Consider the following 25553-nt stretch of genomic DNA (forward strand, 5'->3'; position numbering starts at 1 on the left):
GAAAGTTGACGTAGAGTTGACGCCAAAAAATACTTTTTTGTTAGCTCAGCGTGAGCAGTCGGTCCAACGCAGACATTATCTCTCATTGCTCAGGCGTTAATAACGTAAACAAATATTTATTCTGAATTTGTATTGATTTTGTTATTGTCGACCAGTGTTTTAGAGAACAAATAATGACTTTGTCCAAGAAAAAACACATTATAGCTGAGCTAAATGAAGAGTGCTATGTTTAATGAAGAAGCTATGTTTAATGAAGAAGCTATGTTTAATGAAGAAGCTATGTTTAATGAAGAAGCTATGTTTAATGTCAAAATCAAAATCTTGACTGATTTCAATGTGCTGTTGGATGTTGTCCGCCATTGCTTCTGTGGCTAACGTCACGTTGTAATCCAAATGCAGTTGAGTTGGATGGCAATTGTAGTTCAAGATGAGCGTTCGATGACGTATACTATAAAACTCACAAATGGACCAATTAGAGGTTAGCGCTGATTTCCAGCCGACGGCGTCCTGTCCTAAGAAACCAGGCCTTCAGACACATTCTGTGTAAATTCTTAAAAAATCAAAAGCACAAAAACATAAATCCTGATGTTAACTTTAAATATAAATTGTTCCAATGTTTATTTTTGCTATAAGCCAGGGCTTCTTAAACTTTTTTATATAGCGACCCCCTTCAAGCTTAGGAAATTTTAAACGACCCCCTCCTCCATATAATGAAATATATATTAACCGTAGATGTAGATGTAATATCGCACTATTTTACAATGTAAATAAAATAAGGATTAAAGAATACGTACCCATTCATTTCACATATATATAATTGGAAACATTGACGGGATATCGGTCGTAATAAAACACAATAAATAGAATGACATAAAACTATATATATTTTTATTCAATAGAAAAAATAAACTTTTGTAACAATTTTTTTATAAGAAAACATAAAACTATATCTATATATTCAATAGAAAAAATAAACTTTTGTAACAATTTTTTTAATAAAAACATATTATTAACATCAAACAATATTAATGTGACGGATGTGATTGTTTATTTTTACACAAATAATTAAATCTAGGCTCAATTTGAGTTAGTGCAGATCGTAATAAATTTTCAACGTTTATTAAAGTTGAACGGTATTTTGATTTTATGTAAGTTAATGTGGAAAAGGCTGATTCACATAAATATGTTGTACAAAATGGCAGTAATTTTTTCAATGCCATTTCCGATAGTAGGGGATATTCTGATTTGATTTCTATCCAAAATTCATGCACAGGCACTTGAGAAAATCTAAGTCGCAAGGTAGTATCACTTGTTAATTCGGCAAATTCTTCTTGTGCTTTTAAGTTTAAAAAATTAATTTCTTCCATAACAATTGAAAATGGATTGCAAATCCATTGTTGTGTATCGATATCATTGGGAAAATACCTATGCATGTAAACTTCCATATCCTTCAAATGATTAACTATAATTTTTGTTATAGGAGTATCTTTTTTTGAAATATTGTTACTAATTATATACTCGTCAGTAAATGGAAACATTTCGAGCGATCCACTTTCCACTCTGTTCTTCCATATAAGAATTTTTTTAACAAAGGCCTCAAGTTTATTTTTTAACATAAACATATTAACGCAGACTCCCTGCATTGATAAATTCACATCATTGATTTTATCAAAAATATCTGCCAAATAGCATAGCTTGAGAAGCCATAAATTATCTTGAAAATAATCGGCCAAATTAGAATTTTGCTCTGTTAGAAATATAAGAACTTCATCTTTTAAAGTTAATAATCGTTTCAAACTTCGACCTCTTGATAGCCACCTAACTTCAGCATGTAGCAATAAACTTGTATAATCCGAATCCATATCAATGCACAAATTTTTAAACAATCGACTATTAAGTGCTCGACTTTTAATAAAGTTAATGATTTTGACTGCATCAAAAAACACAGTGTTTAATTCTGGTGCAATTTTTTTAACAACAAGTGCCTCTCGGTGAATCATACAATGTGTAAATGTAATATGATCATTTCCAGCTTTAACAAATGCTGTAAAACCAAGATCTTGTCCGATCATTGCTGCAGCACCGTCCGTGCACACACCAACACAATTTTTCCAATTTAATCCTTCTTTTTCAAAAAACTCATTTACTTTTTTATATATATCTTCTCCACGAGTATGACCTTCCAGAGGACGACAAAACCGTATATCTTCATGAATGCTTCCCTCATAAATATATCTTACAAAAAGTAACAACTGTGCCATTTTTGAAATGTCTGTCGACTCGTCCAGTTGTATTGCAAACTTTGAGCTGTCTTTAAGCCTCATAAGAAGCTGTTGAAATTGATCATTGCTAATGTCTGAAATTCTTTTGGACACAGTGTCATTTGATAATGGAATTTTACTAATTTCAGCAGCATACTGTTTTCCATGAACAATTTCAGACATTCTTATAGCTGCAGGTAGTAAAAGTTGCTCTCCAATAGTAAAAGGCTTTTTCGTTTTTGCTATCAAATACGAAACTTCATACGATGCCAATAGATATTTATCATTCAAAGTAACATACTTCTCCAAAGTGTTCTTTTCTTTATTTGATGTTTGCAAAAGACGCTCAAAATATTCTATTGGCTTTTTTGATAACGTTGCATGTTTAGTATTCAAATGTCGTTGCAGTTTTGACGGTTTCATGCTTTCTGCAGCCAAAACTTCTTTGCAAATTAAGCACACTGGTTGTTCTTCATTGTTGTGAGAAGAGCATGTGAAGCCATACTGCAAATATGATTTGTCATATTTTCTTTTTTTTGTTTTGCTAGAAGTCGGATTTGAAGCACTGCAACTTGGTTGTGACGGCGTGGCAGACTTATTAGTTGGAATTTTAATTAGCCATTTATCCATGATGGTTAAATAATAATAAATAATTAAACAAAATGTAGTTGAACTTTAACGTAATAATTAAAAACACCAACTGAAAATTACACAGTAAATACACACATGTCACTACGAAGACAAAGCTGAGTCCAAACTGAAGTACAAACAGAAAAATAACTGCACTCGAATCTTTACCAGTGCAATGACAACAAATTACGATCAGATCAACCCCGACGCATGGCGTGTTCAAAGTGTGCAGCGCACAAAGGCACCGTATCACAAAGACGCCGAAAAAGAAGCTTTCATTTAATTTTTTTTATTATTCTTTTATAAAAATAATATGCCAATTTGCCTAGCCTAGCTTGATTATGCTTCCGTATTGTATGTGTAAGCTGTAAGGCGACGCGGCGTCTGGGTACTTATAATCACTAAGTTATCTTGCAAACACTGACGCCGGCGGCCAGACATCAATGTCGAACGTTCAGTTGAAAATCGAGGAGCGCGTTGTATTTATTATTTTAAATGCTACTTCCATATTTTCATTTATATGCCCTACATAACAGTTTTGCATTGCCACTTTTTTCAAAAAATAGTTGTAATAAAACTACAATAGTATTTTGTATGATTTTTATTTGTATTTATATTTGTACGTAGTGTGTATACTAATTTTAAAATTTTATTTATAATGATTGAAAAGTATCAGATCTTTGCGACCCCTTTCAGTAGTCTCGCGACCCCCCTGGGGGTCGCGACCCACAGTTTAAGAAGCCCTGCTATAAGCAGCAGTTATTAATCTTTTAATAACATGTTTAGTTACACTATTTATAATATTTTTCATTGAAAGTTACACTGATACAATAAAATCAAGATGTTCCCAATTACATAATTTTTGTAAGTTAAAGAAATCTTACCTGATGAATCCTCAATAGTATGATCGAAATTTAAATTTTCTCTTCCCGCTTGTAATCGTGACCATCTGAAATACTCATAATTGTTTTGACTGTTCCACCCACAAGAATGTTTCTCAAAATCACACTCAGTGCAGTTTTCTTCATCATATCCGTTTCTGCAGTCTTTTCTGAAGTTACAAACATTCTCAACTGGTACATATTCGCCATTATTACAATCAAAAGAATCGGTTTTATCTATGGTGGAAAAATACAACTATCAATGTATAAAAAATATTTATTTTTCATTTTAATTAAAAATTTAGTTAAGAAATTCATAATACCCTTTTTTGAAATTTTTATTTTCATAACTGGTTATGGGAGGGGCAAATTGGTGATACAGATGTAGGGCAAAAACATGAAAACACTTCCATACTAACTCTTAATAAACAACTTTTCTTTCAGCAGCAAATGTTTTGAAATATTTTAACTGCTTAACTGTTGGTTCACTTTCAAATTTCGTGCATTAATCTTTTAGAAATGGTGCCCTTTTGACAATGCAAAATTTGCATCGACCGAAATAACCCTACTCTACAATTTTACCTTGGCCCCAATTGAACTCAAAATTGGCACAATATAAGTTCTATATGAACATGCACTGAGGGACCAATATTGGGATGTCTAGATTTTTTAATAATGGTCCTAGAATGACATATATCGGGCCTACATTGACCAATATAGAACCTATATTGGTTAAATAATGGATATAAAATATTAGGTAAATCTGATAATTATATATAGGACCCGATACTGGAAGCCAAAATTGACCGAAATAAAATGAAACCTGCTCGTAGACTTAACATGGAATCCAATGGTAGACAAGACATTTTTTTTTCTGATGAGATCTGTAAATTATTGGTAGATATACTTTTTTCTTACCTTTAAAATTAATCGTAACTATTCACAGGCATAATGTTAAAAAAAAATCATTTACTTTTGTGAAATAATTTGATTTTAAAAATTATGATAGCTTTACTTGTCACCCTTATCAATTTGTATTAATGTCAACACCTATGATTTCATTGAAAATAAAAAGTAAAAAATTAAGTACTAAAAGAAGAATTATAAATTTTAATTACTTTCACAAGTTCCATCATTTATTGATATATCATCAACAGCTAAGTAACCTTGGTGGTTATTACCTGCAACGCCAAACAGGTATATCTAGAAAAGAAGAATTAACGTTAAAATACACTTACAGTTTGTGGTTTTATAAAGATGATATTTTCACCAACTATGCCTTGAATATGTATGATTTATGAAAATGTTTTTATTACAAGGAATGATTTTAATTAATTTAAAGTGTTTAGCTGATGCAAAATTATGGGGAAAAATTTATATAAACAATAATTTTTTCAGCAGCAAGTGTTTTAGAAGATGGTGAAATAGTTGGCACAATTTGAAAGATCTTATCTGAAGCTTTTAGAAATGGTATCCATTTTACCCATGCAAATTTTACATCGACTGGAATAAGCGTATGAATTTAAAAGATTTTTTTTCCATTTTCAATATCACTATAACTAAAAAATCATTCTAATATGAATATTGAATTGCTGGTATTAAAATTAAAAAAAAAAAGGTTTTTATATTCCTCTGCTCAAACAGTCAATTCGAATTATGCATGGGTAACCAAGGCTCTATTTATAAAATGGTTTGAGCATGATCTTTTAAATTGAGCCTAGAGTTTTTCCATATAAAATCTTCAAAACATTTGCTGCTGAAAGAAAGATTATTTGCGTGGAGTTAGTATATTACAATTATAACCGTCGTTGTACAGCCGACATGATTCTTGGGGTTTCTACTACTAATGTTCAACTCTGTAGCCTTGTATATTTGAACCCAATCTAGAAGACAAGGACTGGAGGATCAAGTATTATAAGAAATTTGTCTTCGTGGAAGACATTTTGATGGAACTAACCCGCATTTGCTTTACATGGAGAAAAAACCCCACTGAACTTTCCACGGTTAGACAGACGGCAATAGGACTCTAACCCATGATTCTCTAACACTGAGGATATTTTGCGTCAGCATTGTGGTAGGCGCGAGTCGGGAGAAGAATTCGTTACAATCAGCCATTACTGGGATTCGAACCTGGGTCAGCTCATTCGCTCAGGGATAGGGGCGATTGCTCTATCCCTTGAGTTACCACGTCTCCGAAGCTTTATTTAGTACTCTTACCCCGAAGATTATTTTGTGTCGTACTAAATCATCTAAGTGTGGGGCACAAATATGTTTCTTGGTTAGCTCAGTCGGTAAAGCTCAATAATTATTTTGCGCTGAGATATAAAGTTTATGTTAGCCCAGCAATAGGCAAGTATTTTTTTTTAAATTTTGAAAGTATTGAGTTCCAAAAAAAATTAATGGCTTCCAAATACTTATCCAAACATATAATAAATTACACAAATATGACCAAAAGACTTCTCCGAATCAATTACCCAAAAATCATTGAATGGTGCATCTTCTAGCGCAATTGGTGTCACAGTAGTGGTGATCTGATACCATTCCTCATTAGTCGAGTTCGTAATTTCTAAGTGCTGTAAAGCAGTTTTAAAGTCACTACTGCTATATATCTGTAGCTTAGTCCCGTCTGAATAACTTGGCATATTATACCACAGCTTGAGGCAGACTTCATAGCTACGAATACGCTCAGACATGTAGATTGCTTTTTCACCAAGTTTAATGTTTCTTGTGTCCAAGAGAAGATAAAAACCTAAAACATTTTAAAAATTAGAAATTATTGAATACATAGTTATTTTTAATTGGAGAACGTAGTGAAAGAAGGTACTACGTGATATTAAAAAAATTTTCGAGTTACTGGCTCAGACATATAGACTGCGTTTTTACCTGGTTTAAAGTTTCCGGCGCCGAAATATAATATAATAAAATTCAGAAGGAATCCATACATTTTAATAATGATTCCATATGAATAGTTGCTATTAGTAAGAATCAGTAGAAGAATGTTCTGAGAGACGTTTTTTAAATTGAGATTCATCGCGAAAGATCTTAGTATTAGTCTTTTTTACACAGCATTAATTCATCTTGACAAAATTTTGAATTTTGAAAAAACTATGCGTGTAAAATAATGGAAGTAACTTGTGAGAATATAAAGATAGTTATAAAAACCTTACAATAATGTCTTAGCAAAAGGACTTAACAATAACGCATAATATTACTATTATTTATTATATAAAAGAAATAATAAATAAATGGAAACTACCATCCACACTTAAAGGTATTCTGAATTCAATTTGTAGGTTGGTCGAGCTTGCTGCTCTTTATGTAACTTTCTAAATTGTGGAATAAAGCTTGATATAACTGTGCGCATTTCTTCTTTATTAAACAGTTTCGTGTGCTAATAGCTCTTTAAAACATTAATTACTGAAAACCTAGGTTATGTACAAAAGTTGAATAACAAAATGAATGAAAACTCTCGTAGCTTTTTCACTTAATACTAATTACTCATACTTTTAATCTATACAAACCTCTATAAACTCAATATTAAAGCATTTTTCATCTGAATTGCATCAGATTACAGTTACAAGAATAATATTTAACTTGAAGTCACGAGTACCATTCGGCATCCCTCATCTTTCCTCAAGGTAATTTAGAGTGTCACCGCACCTTGATTTAGAGAAGCAACGTATAAACTTTTAAAAATAATTAACGTTTCTAAAACAGGCTGTTAAATTTTAAAAGTTACAAAATTAAACTTTAATTCACCCAGATTACATTTAAAGAATTCTTCGAACAACTTCTTCAATTAAGATTCGGTAAGTAAGTTGTAAATCAGAATTACCTTGTGGTGATCCTAAAGTATGATCATTGGATGGTCCGAAAGCATCATCAGCAATATGCCTTTTCCAGTCAAAATGATCACTTAGAACTTCAGATGATGTATCGACATGGAGTAATTCTGGTGACAGAAAGTAAAATGTAAATTTTATAAAAGAATGAAGAAACAAGCGTGATGTATGCTATAAAACTTACGTAAAAAAATGAAATATCAAATGTTTTAAGATTTAATAATAATATTTGTGGAGTAATATAATTTGATTATGAGGTTAATATACAAGAAAGAGGTTAATCTATTATATTATAGTTATTAATCTATTTTAGTGGGGAATGTTTTTTATAACTGTTTTTTATATCCAAATTCCTTTTTTTTAAATTAATTAAATGTTGATTTCAGAAACCTATATGATTATTTTACAGCTGCATAAGTGAATAGTAAATTTCACAACAATAAAATTAAAGCTTTTATTTTTCTATGGTTAACATACATTTTAGGTTTGCCGGCGCACTCGATGCATATAAGCTCTTATCAAGTAGAGGGAGAGATAGCAAAATTCCGAGAACAGCACGGGGATGCATGCAGAGATGCCAAACTTGCTCCGGAGCGGGTTAGCTCCATCAAAAAGTCCTCCACAAAGGCAAAATTTCTCCGAATACTCGATCCAGTAGTTCCCTAGTCTTCTGGATTGGGTTCAAAATGGCAAGGCTACGAAGTTAAACATTAGTAGTCGTAAATCCATAAAATTGGGTCTGCTGTTCAACGTCGTTTATAAAATTATAAAACTTGCTCCGGACAGCAGATAAATATTTTCGAGTGGTAGTTTTTTATTGTATGATTCTTGGTTTAATAAATTCAATTAATTAGGATTTTATCCATCACTATTTCTAAATAATTCAAAAGTTTATATGATTCACTACTTCATATAGTTTGGTCGTGTTAAATCTATTAAAAAGTAAACAAATGTAACCAAATGTCTGCAAATTTTAGTTAGTGGTTAATTACCGTTTTTTAAGTTGTTTTGTCGTGTCCGGAGCAGTTGGTATCTCTGCCAGTGTTACGGCGGAGTTTGAACTAGATACCTCCTCGCTACATTCAAATTGATTATTTAATCGTAACTAGCACTGTGACTAGCATTGCAAATTATTTATATTTAAAAAAAAAAGATAATAAATCAGGCTTCCAATTTTAATCGTATACTAAAAAATATGCTAGAAGAAGCTGCAAAATTTAAAAGAAGACACGATTCCCTAGTAGAACACCAGAGTCAAGCATCACTGGCTGCGGTCAGTAAGCGGGATCAACCTCGTTAAACTGTTCTACCGTAAAGTGTCGGATTTCGCAAGCAGGTCGTTAGGCTACCAGAACATAAAATACCTACCTACCAAGAGATTTTTGCTTTTATTCTTCATCACTTTTTAAATTTTTAGTCGTTTGTAACTTGCCTGGTTTTCAATCTTTTCCCGCGCAGTGTGTCTAATTTGGCAATTCGAATTCCAAAAATATAAACCTCTAAAAATTTAAAATTGATTTCTTTCAAACCACCACCGATTTTGAGCAACCACTATTAAAAAAAAAGAGGCTTGATTATCTCGCAGTTACTTAGATTGCGACGACTAAAGTCTCACTTGCTAATGTCCTGTCTGACTAAAACTTTCAAACGAAAGTAGTTGTTCCGGTGAGGATTAATAGATGTAAATGTCTCATATTCAATATTTGTTTTTTAATTGTTGCATAGACAGTTCATCGCTGAAAGCCATTTTGCATCAAGGCAAAAAGGAGAAAAAAAACTGTTAAACTCCCTTTATTCCAGTTAGTTATAGTATGAGTAAAATATCGATCGCAACCAAGATTATTTAACAATTATAACATATATTAAACGAAACAAAACTTAAGAAGAACAATGTTTTATTCTGTTTTTTCTTTATATTTTATTTCCTGTTTTTACGTGATATTTTTATTTATTGTGTGTTATTTTATTTGTAGTAATTTTTTTGTAAAAATTTTTTTGAGTGCTCCTCACACTATTGTATTGATATATTTTGCTTAGGCTATATTGATACAATATTAGAAAGCACTCCTTTTTGCGCATATAATAGTGTGAGCTGATAAAAGGATAATATCTTTTATTTTCCGGATTTTTATTTCTTAAAATTTTATCCCCCCTTTTTTTCGGATTCTTCCCGGTTTCTTGTTATTTTTATAATTATTTCTCTTTCCCTCCCTTTTTTCATTGTTCTGTAATTTTTTCCACGTTTTCCCTACATTTTGAACTTATTACGTTTTTTTCTTTATCTTATATTACACTTCAGATATATTAATATTACTTGCCAGATTCTTTCAACGTGTTCGTAATACTTGATGGTGGTCGTACATTTTCCCACAGGCAGTCTTCTGCTTCGAAATCACAGTACCCTATAAATACATAACATTGAATCCCGTGTTGAAACTGTAAGTGTTGCATGTTAGTTAATTAAGCAAATTTTCCTTATAAAAAAGTCTTTAAAAACTTAAACTTATCAAAATTTACCAACCTCAAAATTACTGCATACCTGCCAACTTTTGATCCCTTCCATTACGATTTTTCCCAGTGGTAGTAAAATGGAATTAAAAATTCAATTGTGAGCAAAGAAATACGTTGTGTTTGAAGAAACATAAACTGACAACTATGATAGTAGCGCATATTAATATATAAGCTTAATTTTTGTAAGAATAGTGGTGATCAAAATCATTTAAAAATTAAATTTATAAAAGAAAAAAATAGTATATATTTACTACCACTTTAAATATGAAAATAAAATCTCCGTTTAAATACGGGAGAGTTGGCAGGTATGTTACTGTATTCTAGGAGATAAAAAAATGACAAGCAATAAAAAATTAAACAAAAAGCAAACTTACACCAGTAAACAATATTCCTTCAAAAAAAAGTTCTTAATAGTTCCCAATTATCCGCAAAACTTCAAGTCTAGGGGGTAATTTTGTCAACAGTGTAACAGTACAGTAATTTTTACAGTACAAACTCATTTTTCGTAAATTTGTACTAACTAAGGAAATACAGTGTCTGACTAATTGATATCCTCAAATAACCTTTGTATAACTTGAAGATGCAGAGATGCCAACTTCTCCGGACAATAAATAAAATAACGGTAAATAACTGCAAAGTATATTTTCAAATATTTGACTATTTTTGCTTTTTTTTGTAAAAGACATAGCTTGACTGATGAACCATAAAGTGGTGAATTATATAAGCCTACCAATTATTTAGAAATAGTGGTGGATAAAAATCAACTAAATTGAATTTATTAAACCAAGAATGACAATTGTTAAACTACCACTTTAATATATATATTTGCTGTCTGGAGCAAGTTGGCATATCTGAAGATGGAACAATTATGAGCACGTATTTTTGTTGGTAGAATTATAAAAGTTGACAAATGAGAAGAACATAAATTGATCTTTGTTTACTAATGCCTATCTCTACAGTCATAGATTGTCCCTCAATAGAATTCACACTCAACCCTAAATGATGGACAGTTGTAAACTTTCTCTGGGTAATTATGAATTCCGAATTTCTCTGTCATTAAAAACTGGATGAAAACATTGAATATCTCATAAACAGCTTGAAATATGTTGAATTTTATACTACTAATCCAATTTTAACTCTAGGTTTACGGGACGCGTCATTTTGACTCATTTCGAATTTGATAAGGAAAATTACAAAACCCGTTTGCATTTTTATTTTATCTCTTGTAATGACTTTTACCCATTGATCGAGGTAAATATATATTGAAGTCTATTTTCTTCAAAAGGGTTTAAATATTGAAATTCTCTTTAAAGTGTACCTATCTCTACGGATATGCGTCAATTTAACGCGATCGTGATTTAGACAAAATTTTGAGTAAACATGCAAACATGACATCAATAATAAATATGAATTTATTAACAATACTTCGATCCGTTATCCGATATCGTTATCTCAAATGAAACAAACGATCAGCAACTGTTGCCGATAAGCAATAATAGAAAGAACAAACGCAGAATGTCAATTGATGTCAGAGTGTCAGATTTTGAAGGTTTCAGTTGCAGTATTGAAAAGTAAAATACTAGAATATTTCATGAATATGTATCTCATATTTTCATTTTTCTACTTATAATGTATAATTACATTGCTTTCTAAGTGCAGAGAGGCCAACTGCTCCGGACACGCCAAAATAATTAAAAAAAACTGTAAATAACTACTAAGTAAATTTAGCAGAGATAAAGTGGTGAATCATATAAGGCAACGAATTATTTAGAAATAGTGGTGGATAAAAATCTACTTAATTGAATTTATTAATACAAGAATCACAATTGATAAACTACTGCTTTAAAATATATATTTACTGTCCGGAGCAAGTTGGCATATCTGTAAGTGCTGTTATATGTTCATACGTCAAATTGATGCGTGTTCGTAGAGATAAGTATATAAGAAACGTCCGTAAACCTAGTGTTAAAGAGTATTTTTCATTTTAGTTCTAAATTGACATATTCCGCCCAATACCTCAAATGCATTTACAATTACCCACTTTTAGCCTCAAATAAAAATAAGTTCTCTCCCTTCATTTGATAAACACCAAAATAACTACTCTCTCCGCTCCAAATTAGTTTCTAAATTTCAAGTAGGTGGAATCATTGACAATTTCCGACGCAGTTAAGCAGATCGACATCAGTAAAATTTTACTACAAAGAGATTCAGGATACATTAGCTAGAAGATAGTTTTAAGCGAATAGCCTGGTTGGTAGAGCGTTGAGATCATATCCAAGAGGTCGTGAGTTCGATTCCCACTGATCCCACTGGTGTTCAAAATGGTGACTGATGCCCTCTAAATCTGTCATGGTTGCTAAGTCCTCCAAGTTTCCATAGTAAACATATACATCTGGGGGTACTGGATTGGAGATTGGTCGTGCTCTGGTTCAAGTCAAAATTACGATTTGCGAAATGATGGTGTGTGAATATGTCCTTCCTGTAACACGGATTGTGACCAATGTTTGTGACATAAGTCGAAATTCTTGGCCATAGATGATGCCACTGGAAAACAAGAAGCGCTCCCCTCTGCCTTAAAGAAGGCTTGTCAGTATTGACAAGTGGCATAAGACAATAACAAGCGATTGCTGGTGAAAGAGTCCTTACGAAATGGGACGTGGCTTAGAAAAGTACGAACCCTGGATTTTTGAAAGTTTAGTACTGATTTCAAGAGGGAAATAAGGAATGCTTGGTAAATAAATGTTTTTCATTGATAGCATAGCACCTTAAAATTCCTGAAAAATGTTTTACAAAAATCATAAAATCATCAGTATTAATAATTATTGATAATCAACACAAAATTAGTCATATATTGTGACTAATTTTGGACAGAGGGAATATAAGGTCGAAAAAGACACAAAATATTTCGAATAATAAAATTGCACAATAGTTTTAGGCTGGAAAGTGTGAATTAAGCGATTACCTGGATCTGGACATTTTCCTAAATTAATCATCACATCATCAATTGCAACTTGACCGAAACCTTTATATCCAACAGCAACTTCAAAAACCACCTGAAATATACATCAAAAAATAGAATTTTTTGTTTTATTTTTATAAACGCTTCAGATTAACTGCCTGAAATTTGTGCTATATTTATTCATCAGAATGTGCTAAATTTTAGTTATATGTGCTTAGGATTTTTCTTTCATACTTTTCTATTTTAGCCAAAATCTTCTCTCCCAATTGTAGCAAAATTGTGCTTAAATGTGTGCAAAAGTGTGTACTAACTTATTCTCATAAATTTATTTTAATTTCCATTTAAGTGGTTTAATTAATAAATCGTTTTTTTTCTCACTAAAACATTATTTAACAAAGTTATTACCTGCCACGTAGAGGTTTCTGAAACAACAGAGAATCTTGCCCCATGCCAAAGTAGTCCTTGACTTACTGATACTGACCATTCGGGATCTGATACACCATGGTCTGTAGCAATGTATGTATTCAGTGTAAGTTTGCTGATGTTATAGACATGATAATAAAAAGTAAGACAAGTAGCAGTAGCAGATGGTGCGTGTTTTGGGCCGTAAATTCGAGATACTTGAGGTGATCTACTTCCACCGTTAGCTCCAACATACAGATATTTTCCTGAAAACAATTTATTAAATTTTAAGTAGAATGAACTAACCCAAACAACGTTAATTTCCTAAAAACATCAAAAGCTGTCTCAAATTTAATGGAACATTCGCATAATTTCTCTTCGTTTATAGCTATTCTAAACCATGGGATAAATCTCACCCCTCTACTTTTATAAAGCAAATATTTCAGCAGAAAAACAAACATTCTATCTCAGTTCTATAAACAAGAACCTTCTTGTTTATGGAAGCAAGTCTTCTTGTTTAAATAACCAAAACTATAGTTTGTCAGTTTTTCTGCTATTGTTTATACTTTATTTATACTGCTTAGCTTTATTCTTACGCAGTTTAACCCTCTGCGGTCGCACATTTACTCTTAGCCACCAACACTTTTTCATCGTTCTAGTCGTATGTCTGCTCTCAGCCATCACAGCAAAGATGTTAGTCATAGCTTAACGGCAAACTGCATATATTGCGGCTCTCTGAAGATGTAAAGAGTAAAGATTGTTCTGTATGTTCAAACAGAAAAATTAAATGCGGAAGGCGCCAAACTAACTAAAAAAACTAATTAATTATTTTTGTGACACATGCTCTCGAAAACTAGGGCTTCATATTGCATCACTTTGAAAGATACCACACTATGGAGAACTATAAAATATAATTTTTATATAAAATTAAAACATATTATTGTGTTACATATATCTAAAGTTTGAAAAATAATTAATACATTTTACTTTTCCTTTATAATCTTGCATATTATGTTTTACTGCTCGTTCAGCGAAAATTAAATCCGACCTGCATGACACCCATGTAAAAACTTAATACGACCGTAAAGGGTTAAAGTGTACACTATTAGCATTTGGTTAGTTTGATGAATAGTCTAAAAAATTAGAGGTTACATGAAAAAACATGAAAAGTCAACCAAGTTAAGCTTGCTGAATAAGCAAAAAATGCAATAAAAATAATTTAATGATGTCTTTTTTCAAAATATTTTCGCATATTAGTCCACTAAGTATGCTAAAAATTCACTTCCAAACCAACAGTTGCATTGTTGGTGAATTAGCAATTTAAATCATAAATTACTAATTATTATTTAGCTTTGAAATATTTTAAATAAATCTTAATATTAAGAACTGTTATTTTTAAAAAAATTAATTGAATTTAAAAGTTTTTATTACCGGATGCTGATTGAGTTGTATGATCCACAATTGCATTTCTTGTATCGTTATCCATACCAGACTTGATGAGCCAATTAAACGAATTAGTTGGATCTTGAGTGTATCCACACCAATCATCTTCAAAAGTACACACTCCTATAAAAGAGTTTTAACGGAATGAACATTCAGTTAAATTAATTCATGTGCTTTTATGGCTCAAAATTTTCAAATGTCTTACTTGCTGGGGGACACGATCCAGCCATGCCATTTATATCATCCAGTGCAATTACACCGGCTTTCACAGAACCAACGATTCTAATCTAAAAATAGTTAATGTCAACAATTAATTTATTTATATTTTTATTATGAGATTTTGTAATTCTTTATTTAGGTTGCGATTTTGGGCAGCGCAACGCCATTTACTTCATCTAATGCAATTATTTTAAACTTAACAAAGGCGATAGTTCTATTGAAAAAACAATTATTGTAAATGTTTGAACTTATTTACATTATTTTAACACACACAGATTTCACAGAAGAAACTATAATACCAAAAAATTTATTATGGAAAAAATTTATGTTATTTACATTTTTATTATTATAGTGGAAACTTATGCTTCAATTAGAGTTGATTTTGCTTGCCATTTATATGATCTAATACAAATATACCAGACTTCACAGAAGCAATTATTCGAACAAAAAAGGAAAGTTACTGTAAATGTTTTAACCTACCGAAGATCATACATAAGAGATAACTGGAAATTTTTCAGCCAAGCTTTGATGGTTGCTTAAGGTAGTATTAAACTGAAGTACGAAATTGGAGACAGAAGATAAAATATAAGCAATGCAAACATTACTTTAACACTTTTTTCGGTACAGACTTTTGGTGAAACACTAGCGTTCTGTTAGAGCGATTGCTTGAAGAAAAAAAAAGGTAAATATTGCGAGTCATTATCCCATTTTAATTTTTAAACCAATTCTTTTGTTTAAAAAGTAATTGCGATACTTTCTATTAATTACGACCAACTAAAGCCAAGAAGAAAATTTCCCCAAACGAGAGTTTGTTGTTAAAGGCCGCCTTTGGTCCGATCACTTATCAAATGTCTTAAATAGCCGCTATAATAGCCGTTATACTGTCCGGTTCTACTTTCCTCCTGTCTTCTGCCTCAATATTTTTATCCGACGTCCACTTGTGTTAACAGTTCGTCAATTCAGGCATTTACAGGGCAGATATGTTGACCACTCTTTCAGAGCCAACATATCTGCCTATATTTAGTAGACCAACATTGCTCCCATAGTGAGGACAGGTAGTACAGAGAACGGAAGAACATTCATGCCTTGCCCGGGATTCGAACCCAGAACCTTTCTGAGGAAAGGCCAGTTCCCTGACCCCTACACAGTTCAGTCGGCTTCTTCCTCTATATATGTCGGCAAATAAATGCCCCTAAACTTGAAAAGTTGTCTAATTTTGGATTTATTATGTCATTGAACAAAAACACGTTGTAATTATGCAAAGTAGTGAAATTAAAAAAGTTAAAAAATGAAAAGGAAATAAGCATTTACAAAATTTTTTCACAGAAAATTATCAATCAAAAAATATGCTCACTGTTGGGCGAATTTTGTCACTTTTGGCGTGAACGTAAATATGTTTCCACTTGTAACTAAATTCTCCTCTTTTATTCCAAACCTCTTTGTATTCATAAGAAAAAATGTATTTTGAATTTTCTACGGTGATTTGCAACCTGAAAGATTAATAAACTGGCTGTAAGATATTTATAGTTTCGAAACTATTAAAATACGATTAACGATGCACAAAAATGGGATAAAGATTAATGACACTGACCAAACTAAAAATAACATTCGACAACAATATATAATTTGTAATCAAGTATATTAGACACATTTTGTAGTTTCACTCAAAACATTTTTCTTGGAGTTGCGCTGATTCGTTTTGTAAGTTCTTGCGGTGTTTTCAACAATGACGGCTTGTAAACTATGTCGTTGCCGTAATCCCCCCAAAAATCCCATCATATATAAGGTCCAGAGATGATGGTGATCATGTTTATTAAGAGTAAATCACTGTCACCAGTATGACCTGGATATTGTATACGATCCACCAAAGCCAAAAATACTACAAGAACTTTTAGAAACGCACCACTGCAGAATCGGGAACCGCTTTCTGAGGAAAACTACAAAATGTGCCAAAATGTAATTTTTTTAAATTAAAAATTAGATGTTTGCCGTGTAAGTAGAAGATGCGAGTAAATAATAGAATAAAAGAAAACAACAACTTGGTTTATTTTTCATTAGTAATGTGAATCATTAATTGTGATATTTTTACAGTTTCCAAATATAAATATTTAAAATATTATCATTCAATTGTACTAACCATGTACAAGGATTTTATTTTATAACCATCGTTGAACAGCAGATTCAATTTTGTATTTACGCTTACCAATGATCAATTCCGTAGCCTTGTAATTTTGAAATACATCCAGAAAACAAGGAAACACCTAGATCAAGGATGGAGAGAAAATTGCCTTCGTGGAGTACTTTTGATGGAATTAATCCGCATCTACGTTACTTGGAAAGGAAAACCACGAAAACCTCCCATGGTTAGCCTCACGGCCAGGGAACTCATTACCCATGATCCGTCTGCCACTCAGGGTATTTTCCGTCAGCTCTGTGGTCGGTGTGAAGCGGGTGCTGAATTCAAATCGACCAGCCACTGCTGTTTGAACCCAGCTCACCTCATTAGAAGGCGAGTGCTCTGTCCCCCTGAGCCATCACTGCTCATATACAATGCAAACACTTTTATACTAACTCTATGTAAGAAAATTTTCTTTTGGAAGCAAATGTTTTTGAAAATTTTGCATCGCTAAATTGTTTGCATAATTTGAAATAATTATGCTTGAAGTTTTTTGAAATGATATTATCTGCATACAAAATTTGCTTTGATCAAAATGTGTGTATGAATAAGCGATTTTTCAATATCGCTTTAATTTAAAAAGCATTCTAATATGCCAGTATGATAACTAAAAATTGAAATTAACTTCCTCTCCTCGTTTTGGTAGATCTGAATTTCATATGGCCAAAAATGACACCATTTTTGAAAGCTTCAATCGAAATCTTTCAAATTTTGCCATGTAAAATCTTTCAAAACACTTGCTGCTAAAAGAATCATTGTTCATAGATGTAATTTTGAAGTGCTTCAATTCTTTTATTTACCACCTGTTGGTGTTCTGTTTTCAATTTGAGCACTGTAATTCAATTTATGTAAATTGAAAACAGTTTTTGGTTCCGATGAATTGCTTAAAATAACTATATCTTTCTGGATTTTGTCATGAATTTAGAAACGTTTCACGACCGTGTAACTCTGAAGTAGTAAATCATATTTCTTGGGGCATGTATTTATCATATTTGTGGGGGCTTGTTCTGTTTTTCATTTTGAGCACTGTAATTCGATTTATGTAAATTGAAAACAGTTTTTGGTTCTGATGAATAGCTTAAAATAACTATATCTTTCTGAATTTTGTCATGAATTTAGAAACTTTTCACAACTCTGAAGTAGTATATCATATTTGTTGGGGCATGTATTTATCATATTTGTTGGGGCTTGTTCTGTTTTTCATTTTGAGCACTGTAATTCAATTTATGTAAATTGAAAATAGTTTTTGGTTTTGATGAATAGCTTAAAATAACTATATCTTTCTGAATTTTGTCATGAATTAGAAACGTTTCACGACCGTGTAACTCTGAAGTAGTATATAATATTTGTTATAGTAGTATATTCTCTAATGTGAAAACTGGTTTTCTGATTAAGCAGTCTAAATAGTTTTTAATTTAAAGAAACAGTGTAGGTTTGAGTTCTATAATGTCATACTTTGAGTGGATAACATAGCTGTCAATTATAACGATTTTTGATAAAGGTTATGTGCAGTGTTAGTTGAAAAACAGACTAAAAGCGTTATAAAGTTACTATAATTTTTTTAAAAATTTTGTCAGACTTTTACACATACTAGGCATAATTTTCAGGTTTCTTCCATATGTTTCTTAAATGTTTAATGTTGTGGTGTTTAAAGTAATTTTAAATCAAATTTTTTTAACACAGTGTCAATATGAGCATAAAATTGACCACCTCTAGAAAACATATTCGTAAAAATCGCTAAAATCCTACCATAATTATTAAAATAAGCATGGGGGATGGGATAGGGGCAGCTGCACGACCCATGAGCCCAATTCAAAAATCAAGACAAGACTAGATCAAACCTATAAATTATGTTTAGTTTTTATCTTAAATAATAATTGATAAAAAATATGAAGCCGATTTTTCTTTTAAATAGTTTATAAAGAAATGGGTTAAATTGTTTAAAAATTCGGTTTAGTTCTTTATTTTTTAAAAATGTTAGAGCAGCAATGCTACATTAACTGGAATGTCAACTATTCCGTTCTCAGAAAAAACTTAAATAAAGTGTTAAAACTTTAATAAAATATTAATAATTCAAACTAAAAATTAAACTTTAATTATTAATAATTTAAACAAAACTAAATGAAATTATTGCAGAATTTCAGTAAATTTCAATATTTTAAAATAGCTCAGAAAATCATTATTCACTCACTACGATGCTGTTATAAAGTTTCATTTTATATGAATTTCGATTTAAACATAACTTTAACTGCGGACAAAGCAGAGTCAGCTGGAGCCTCTGTATTAACCAAAATAGCAGATCCTATAATAATCTTTCGAAATGTACTTAACGGTATTAAATACCTTTTACAACGTTAGAATTTTCATTTTAAAGTTATGGAAAAATAACGGACAGTAATCTGTCTAACCAATTTACCATAAAATATACGTTAAAGAACACTTTTTACCTTTACTGTTTTGAAACCGTTCGCAACTAAACTAAACTAAACTCAGAGGCGTAACAGCCCTAGAGGGCCAAGGCCTACTGTGCCCATCTCAGTTTTATTGATCTTGGGCTCTGGGGTGCAGGAGCAGATGTTCCGGTCAGGTGGTCAGCCGAACGCAGAACCCCCAGTGTTTAGTTCCCAAGCATGCTTGATACTCATTTATCAACCCACTGAAGGGATGAAAGGCTGAATCAACCTTGCCCGGCCCAAGGATCAACCAGGGACCTGTGGCACGACAGCGCGAAGAGCTACCCCTCAGCCACCGGGTGTCGCCGTTCAAAACTAGTATGGTTAAAACCATGAATACAAAACTATATAAGATTTTATAGACAAAATATTTCGGCGTCAAAGTTGGGATTCGAATGCCCGTTCTGATGGTCATGAGATTAACAGATTAGCCCCCTTGGCTATACCATCTGCAACGAACTAAGTGACTGTTGTTCTAGTTGATGCGATAAAATTCTAGTTGTTTAACCGTATTATGTTACTGCACAATTAATAAAAGGTTTTTCTCTCAGTTTAAATACCATCTTATTTATAGTTATTAAACTGTTTTGTTTGAATAAGTCAAAATAACAGTTAAATAAATTGTTATTTAACAACTTTTTTCCGAAAAACAGTGTATAGAACTGATGTGACAATGTATAAGAAGTTATAGATATATCTTCAGTTGTATGCTAACAATTTTGAAAACTTCGTCTAAAAGTTAAGTTATTATCTCCCAATAAAATCTCATATAAGCTTATGACTTACTTGTCACCTCCATCGGCATCCATATAATACCAAACACTCAGGCAGAAATCTCCTTTCCACTCCGCTGGCAGCTTGGAGCTAGTTAAAGTTGATGATCTTGTTATCTTATTGTCTCCTTTCAAATACACATAACGCCCTAGTGTTCCAGAGAAAAAATCATCATTATGAATACAGAAGCTAATATTGAGGAGCTTTAACCCCTTGACATTTACAAATTTCTTGATACAGAAATGATATTTAAAAGCACTGTAAACAACAACGGAATGTTGCCAGAGATGCCAACTGCTCCGGACATGCCAAAATAATAATAAAAAAATGGTAAATAACTACAAACTAAATTTTGCAAATATTTGACTATTTTTGGTTGTTTTTTAAAAGGTATAGCATGGCATAACTACTATAAAATGGTGAATTACACTGAAGAGCCAAGAAAACTGGTACAGGCATGAGTATGCAAATAAAGGGGTATGGAGACAATCAAAGTACAGTGCTGCGATCGGCAACGCGTATATAAGACAACGAGTGTCTAGCACAGTTCTTAGATCGGTTACTGCTGCTACAATGCCAGGTTATACAGATTTAAGTGAGTTTGAACGTGGTGTTATAGTCTACTCACGGGAGATGGGACATAGCATCTCCGAGATACCAATGAAATTTGGATTTTCACGTACGACCATTTCACGAGTATACCGTGAGTATCGGAAATCCACCAATATCCCCAGACATGAACATTATTGAACATATTTGGGATGCCTTGCAATGAGGTGTTCAGAAGATATCCCCACCCCCTTTTACTCACACTGGTTTATGGACAGTCCTGCAGGACTCATGGTGTCAATTATCTCCAGCACTACTTCACACATTGATCGAATCCATGCAACGTCGTGTTGCGGCACTTCTGCGTGCTCGCGGGGGCCCTGCACGATATTAGGCAGGTATACCAGTTTTTTTGGCTCTTCAGTGTATATAAGCCTACGTATTATTTAGACACAGTGGAGGATAAAGAACTACTTAATTGAATTTATTAAACCAAGAATCGCAATTGATAAACTACCACTTTAAAATATTTATTTGCTGACCGGAGCTAGTTGGCATCTCCGCGTTGAAGACGTCTGAGACACGTCAATTATTTTTTTGACTTATGGAACAAACGACGTTTCCCAAACGTCTTTGTATGTCAACAGGTTAACAGTTTCAGGAGCCAAAGTTCCATTCTTGGAACATGTCTCTTTTTCAAATTGTTAAAGACTGGTAACTGAAATCTTTCAATCTCAGCACTTAAAATTGGAAAAGCTGAATATTTCTAACAACCAGAATATATTAATAATATAAATTTATATATTATCTGCACTGTGCAGAGATGCCAACTTAGTTTTTTATTAGTTATCTTTACAGCCTTTTAGCCCTTTTTTTTTGCTGGTTTGGTTAGGGAATTGCGACTCACGACTCACGCTGTTTATCAATCGCAGCTGCTGATCTAGAATATGGCCACTTATCATCACCACGGACGTGGCGGAAAGAGACAAACCGAGACTCAAACACGAAACTCAACGATACAGGAGATACAACGATGGATGGAAATTCCACATGAGGAATGCGGACGTGGCGGAAAGCGTCAAACCGAAAGCCCGAGACGTAATCCTATGACGATTGAACCACCCACGGATCCTATGGAATTAGAGATATATGAGAGAATGATGGAAGCATACGGGAAAATAAACAGTGAAGCAAGCGAACTAAACAGTGGAGCAAGCGAACTGCTTGAAAAAACAAGAAACTATAACCAGCAAATCAAGTCTGAAATGCAGACTACATCAGCGGAAGTCACTGACACAGAAATTCATGAAAGCGGCCGGCTTTTGGAGCAGACAGTGAGTGTGTCATCCGTAGATTCGGAAAGTTCATCCAAAAATATCACCGAGCCCCCCCTCAAAAAACGAAAACGTAAAAAGAGAAAGAAAAACAAAGCTACAAAGCCTGTTGAAAATTTATCCACTACTACAAATATCAGCCCTCCACCACTACTAGATGTCGCCACTTCCTTGCAGCAATCAGACAACGAAGAAAATCCTGACTTGACCCAACCCATGGAGGATTATAATTCAGCTGCGGTTCCACCCACAATTTCAGAAACAGAACCACCAATCATGCATATCAAAGTTCTAGTCCGTGGACTCACAGCATGTACCAATACAGATCATATCTCCCGTGAATTGGCCAAGACAGGCATTATAACAAGCAAAGTGATTCAGTTTAAAACAAAAGTGGGCGAGGCCTATCGGCTCCTCCCACTCTTTCTCACAATATTGATCAAAACAGAACAAAATAACCAAATCTACTCAGTAACCAATATTTGTGACCTTCCCGTGAAAATTGAAAGATTTCGTGGAGGGAATAGCCCAATACAATGTTATAACTGCCAGAATTTCGGCCACACACAACGAATGTGCAAATCTCAACCAAGATGTCTAAAATGTGCCGCCGACCACCGTTCCTATCAGTGCCATAAGGATAAAACTTCACCACCTAAATGTTGCAACTGCGGAGAAGCACATACTGCAAATTACACAGGTTGCAGCAACCGTCCCCCCAGGAGAGGCCTTCGCGCAACTCCTGATAAAATCCCATCAAGAACGATAGGTCAAGCCCATAGACTTGCATCAATTATCAAAGAACTTAAAGAACTCTTAAATAATCGAGATGTATTTCAACTGCTGCAAACAATTATGAGGGAGACTACTCCGGAATAATTTCACTTTAGGACTAAAACTGAACTCTTCTCTGACTTTAAATATGCATCTCTATAAATTACAATTTAATAATCTTGAATGCTTCACACTAGATTACGCCACTAAGGCTTCGCAAAATTTGTAATTTCTTCCTGATTCTGATTACCGATTTTGTATATTCTTTGCTATCATCAACTCTGATTCCTGGCTCTGTAAATATTTATGCTTTCATCAATTTGTCTCCCGATTTTATATATACTTACGCTATCATCAACATTAAACACTCAATTTCAAATTTCTACTGATCATCAATGTAAATATCACAGATTAAGTTTGTATATCATGTTTTCATATCTAATCATGGCTATTTTCAATTTTCTTTGCAATTCATGTAAACCTTCGATCTAGTTGTACTTTCTAGTCATGGCAATATTATTATGTAACCATACTATCATATAACTCAAAATGACTATATACACTGTATTATTTTCATGATGGATGGGTTAGAGGCCGCTGCGCGGCCAAGGTACCCAAATTATTTTAAATAAAGTAAGTAAGTAAGATGCCAACTTACCCACTATTAAGCTTTCTCCCGAACGAACAATTCGATTTTCGGAAAAACCTCTCCACAACTAAACAGTTGATTCGAATACTTGAATTTATTAGTGAAGGATTCTTCAAAAAACAAGCCACTGCCTTACTCATGTTGGACATCGCTAAAGCGTTCGACAGAGTATGGCACACTGGTCTTATATATAAAATGATACAGCAAAATATTCCTGATGATCTTGTTCATATTATTAATAATTATTTAATCAATAGAACATTTCAAATTAAAATTAATGACCATTTCTCTACAAGGAGAAAAATACAAGCAGGCGTACCACAAGGCTCTATTCTGGGGCCCATTCTCTTCCTAATATACTGCTCAGACTTCCCAGTTAACAGGGGAGATATAAATATTCAAACAGCCTTCTATGCGGATGATACCGCGATACTCAGCCGATTCTTAAATGTAAATAATGCAATTAAAAGACTACAAAACAATGTAAAAGATATTGAAACCTGGTGCAGCAGGTGGAAGGTTAAAATCAATAGCTCCAAATCAAACCTACTCATTATTCGCAAAACATATAAAAAGAAAATTATCAACTACGAAAAAATCTTATTATTCAACGAAGAAGTTCCCAAAGTCTCTAAAGCAAACTATTTGGGTATCACTATAAACTGCACCCTAAATTGGAAATATCACGTCTCTAATATACTTAAAAAAGCTGAAGCTGCTTATCAAGCTTTGAAACCCATTTTAAATAGCAATAGCAAAATGGCTTTAAACACGAAAAGGCACATTTATCTAATGTGCATTAGACCAATCCTCAGCTATGCATCCCCGGCATGGGGGACGCTTACAAATACACAAAGAAAGAAACTCAGAGTCTTCGAATACAAAACCCTAAGACGAATCACTGGGGCTCCCTGGTTCGTTTGAAATAACACCCTCTATAATGACCTCAAAATCGACAAAATAGACGAGTGCCTTTTTAAACTCAATGCATCCTTTTTTAAAGGTGCCAAAAATTGTTCAACATGTAAATTCAATCAGTTATTAGACATTGATTTCATAGATGACAACAAAAATTTCAGCCCGATAACCGCTTTTTTTCTTAAGCGACTGTGTTCTCTCTAAGCATTTAGGATAATCATGACTATCCCCACTGCCCTAGACAAACTGTGTTCTCTGCACCAATGAAGCCCGTCTATACCGAGGGGAGGCGAGAGAGTGCACAGGGAGTCTTCCCCCTTTTGTAAACTTGTAAATAGTGTAAATATTCTTTCTTTATCTTTATCTTCAATTTGTTCCCTCTCTTATGTATCAACTTGCGATTTATTTTTATGTATGACTCAGACCTGATTTTATCAATTATTGTTCATTCTGAGATTTAACTTAATGTTAACGCAGCACCTCCCTTCCCTTCCACCACATATTATTCAACTTAGATGAAAGAGCAGATATCCATACATGGATAGGTACTCTGAAAAAATTGATTAGTTAGTTAGTTAGTTAGTTAGTTAGATGCCAACTTGCTCCGGACAACGAATAAATATTTTCGAGTGGCAGTTTATTAATTGTGATTCCTTATTTAATAAATTCAATTTATTAGATTTTTATCCACCACTATTTCTAAATAATTCGTAGGTTTATATATTCACCACTTTGTTACAATTATGTCTAGTCTTTCGATTATCTTGCATCTTATCTG

At 32.9% G+C, this 25553-nt stretch overlaps 1 protein-coding gene across 1 annotated transcript in view; it reads right to left on the reverse strand.

Moving 5' to 3' along the window:
• LOC107438594 (MAM and LDL-receptor class A domain-containing protein 1) overlaps positions 1 to 25553 on the reverse strand; it is a 166217-nt gene that overhangs the window by 127296 nt on the left and 13368 nt on the right. The window contains exons 4-14 of the mRNA XM_087163643.1: positions 20564 to 20699; positions 16503 to 16638; positions 15135 to 15216; positions 14918 to 15052; positions 13490 to 13752; positions 13088 to 13178; positions 9933 to 10016; positions 7608 to 7724; positions 6247 to 6521; positions 4891 to 4975; positions 3776 to 4009 (exon numbers count right to left, since the gene is read on the reverse strand). Of these exons, the coding sequence (XP_087019769.1) occupies positions 3776 to 4009; positions 4891 to 4975; positions 6247 to 6521; positions 7608 to 7724; positions 9933 to 10016; positions 13088 to 13178; positions 13490 to 13752; positions 14918 to 15052; positions 15135 to 15216; positions 16503 to 16638; positions 20564 to 20699 (1638 nt within the window). The remainder of the gene's footprint in view (positions 1 to 3775; positions 4010 to 4890; positions 4976 to 6246; positions 6522 to 7607; positions 7725 to 9932; positions 10017 to 13087; positions 13179 to 13489; positions 13753 to 14917; positions 15053 to 15134; positions 15217 to 16502; positions 16639 to 20563; positions 20700 to 25553) is intronic.

The sequence above is a fragment of the Parasteatoda tepidariorum genome, chromosome 5 (genome assembly GCF_982258835.1).
Source record: "Parasteatoda tepidariorum strain Cologne lab strain chromosome 5, Ptep-v5.0, whole genome shotgun sequence".
NCBI classification, from domain to species: domain Eukaryota; kingdom Metazoa; phylum Arthropoda; class Arachnida; order Araneae; family Theridiidae; genus Parasteatoda; species Parasteatoda tepidariorum.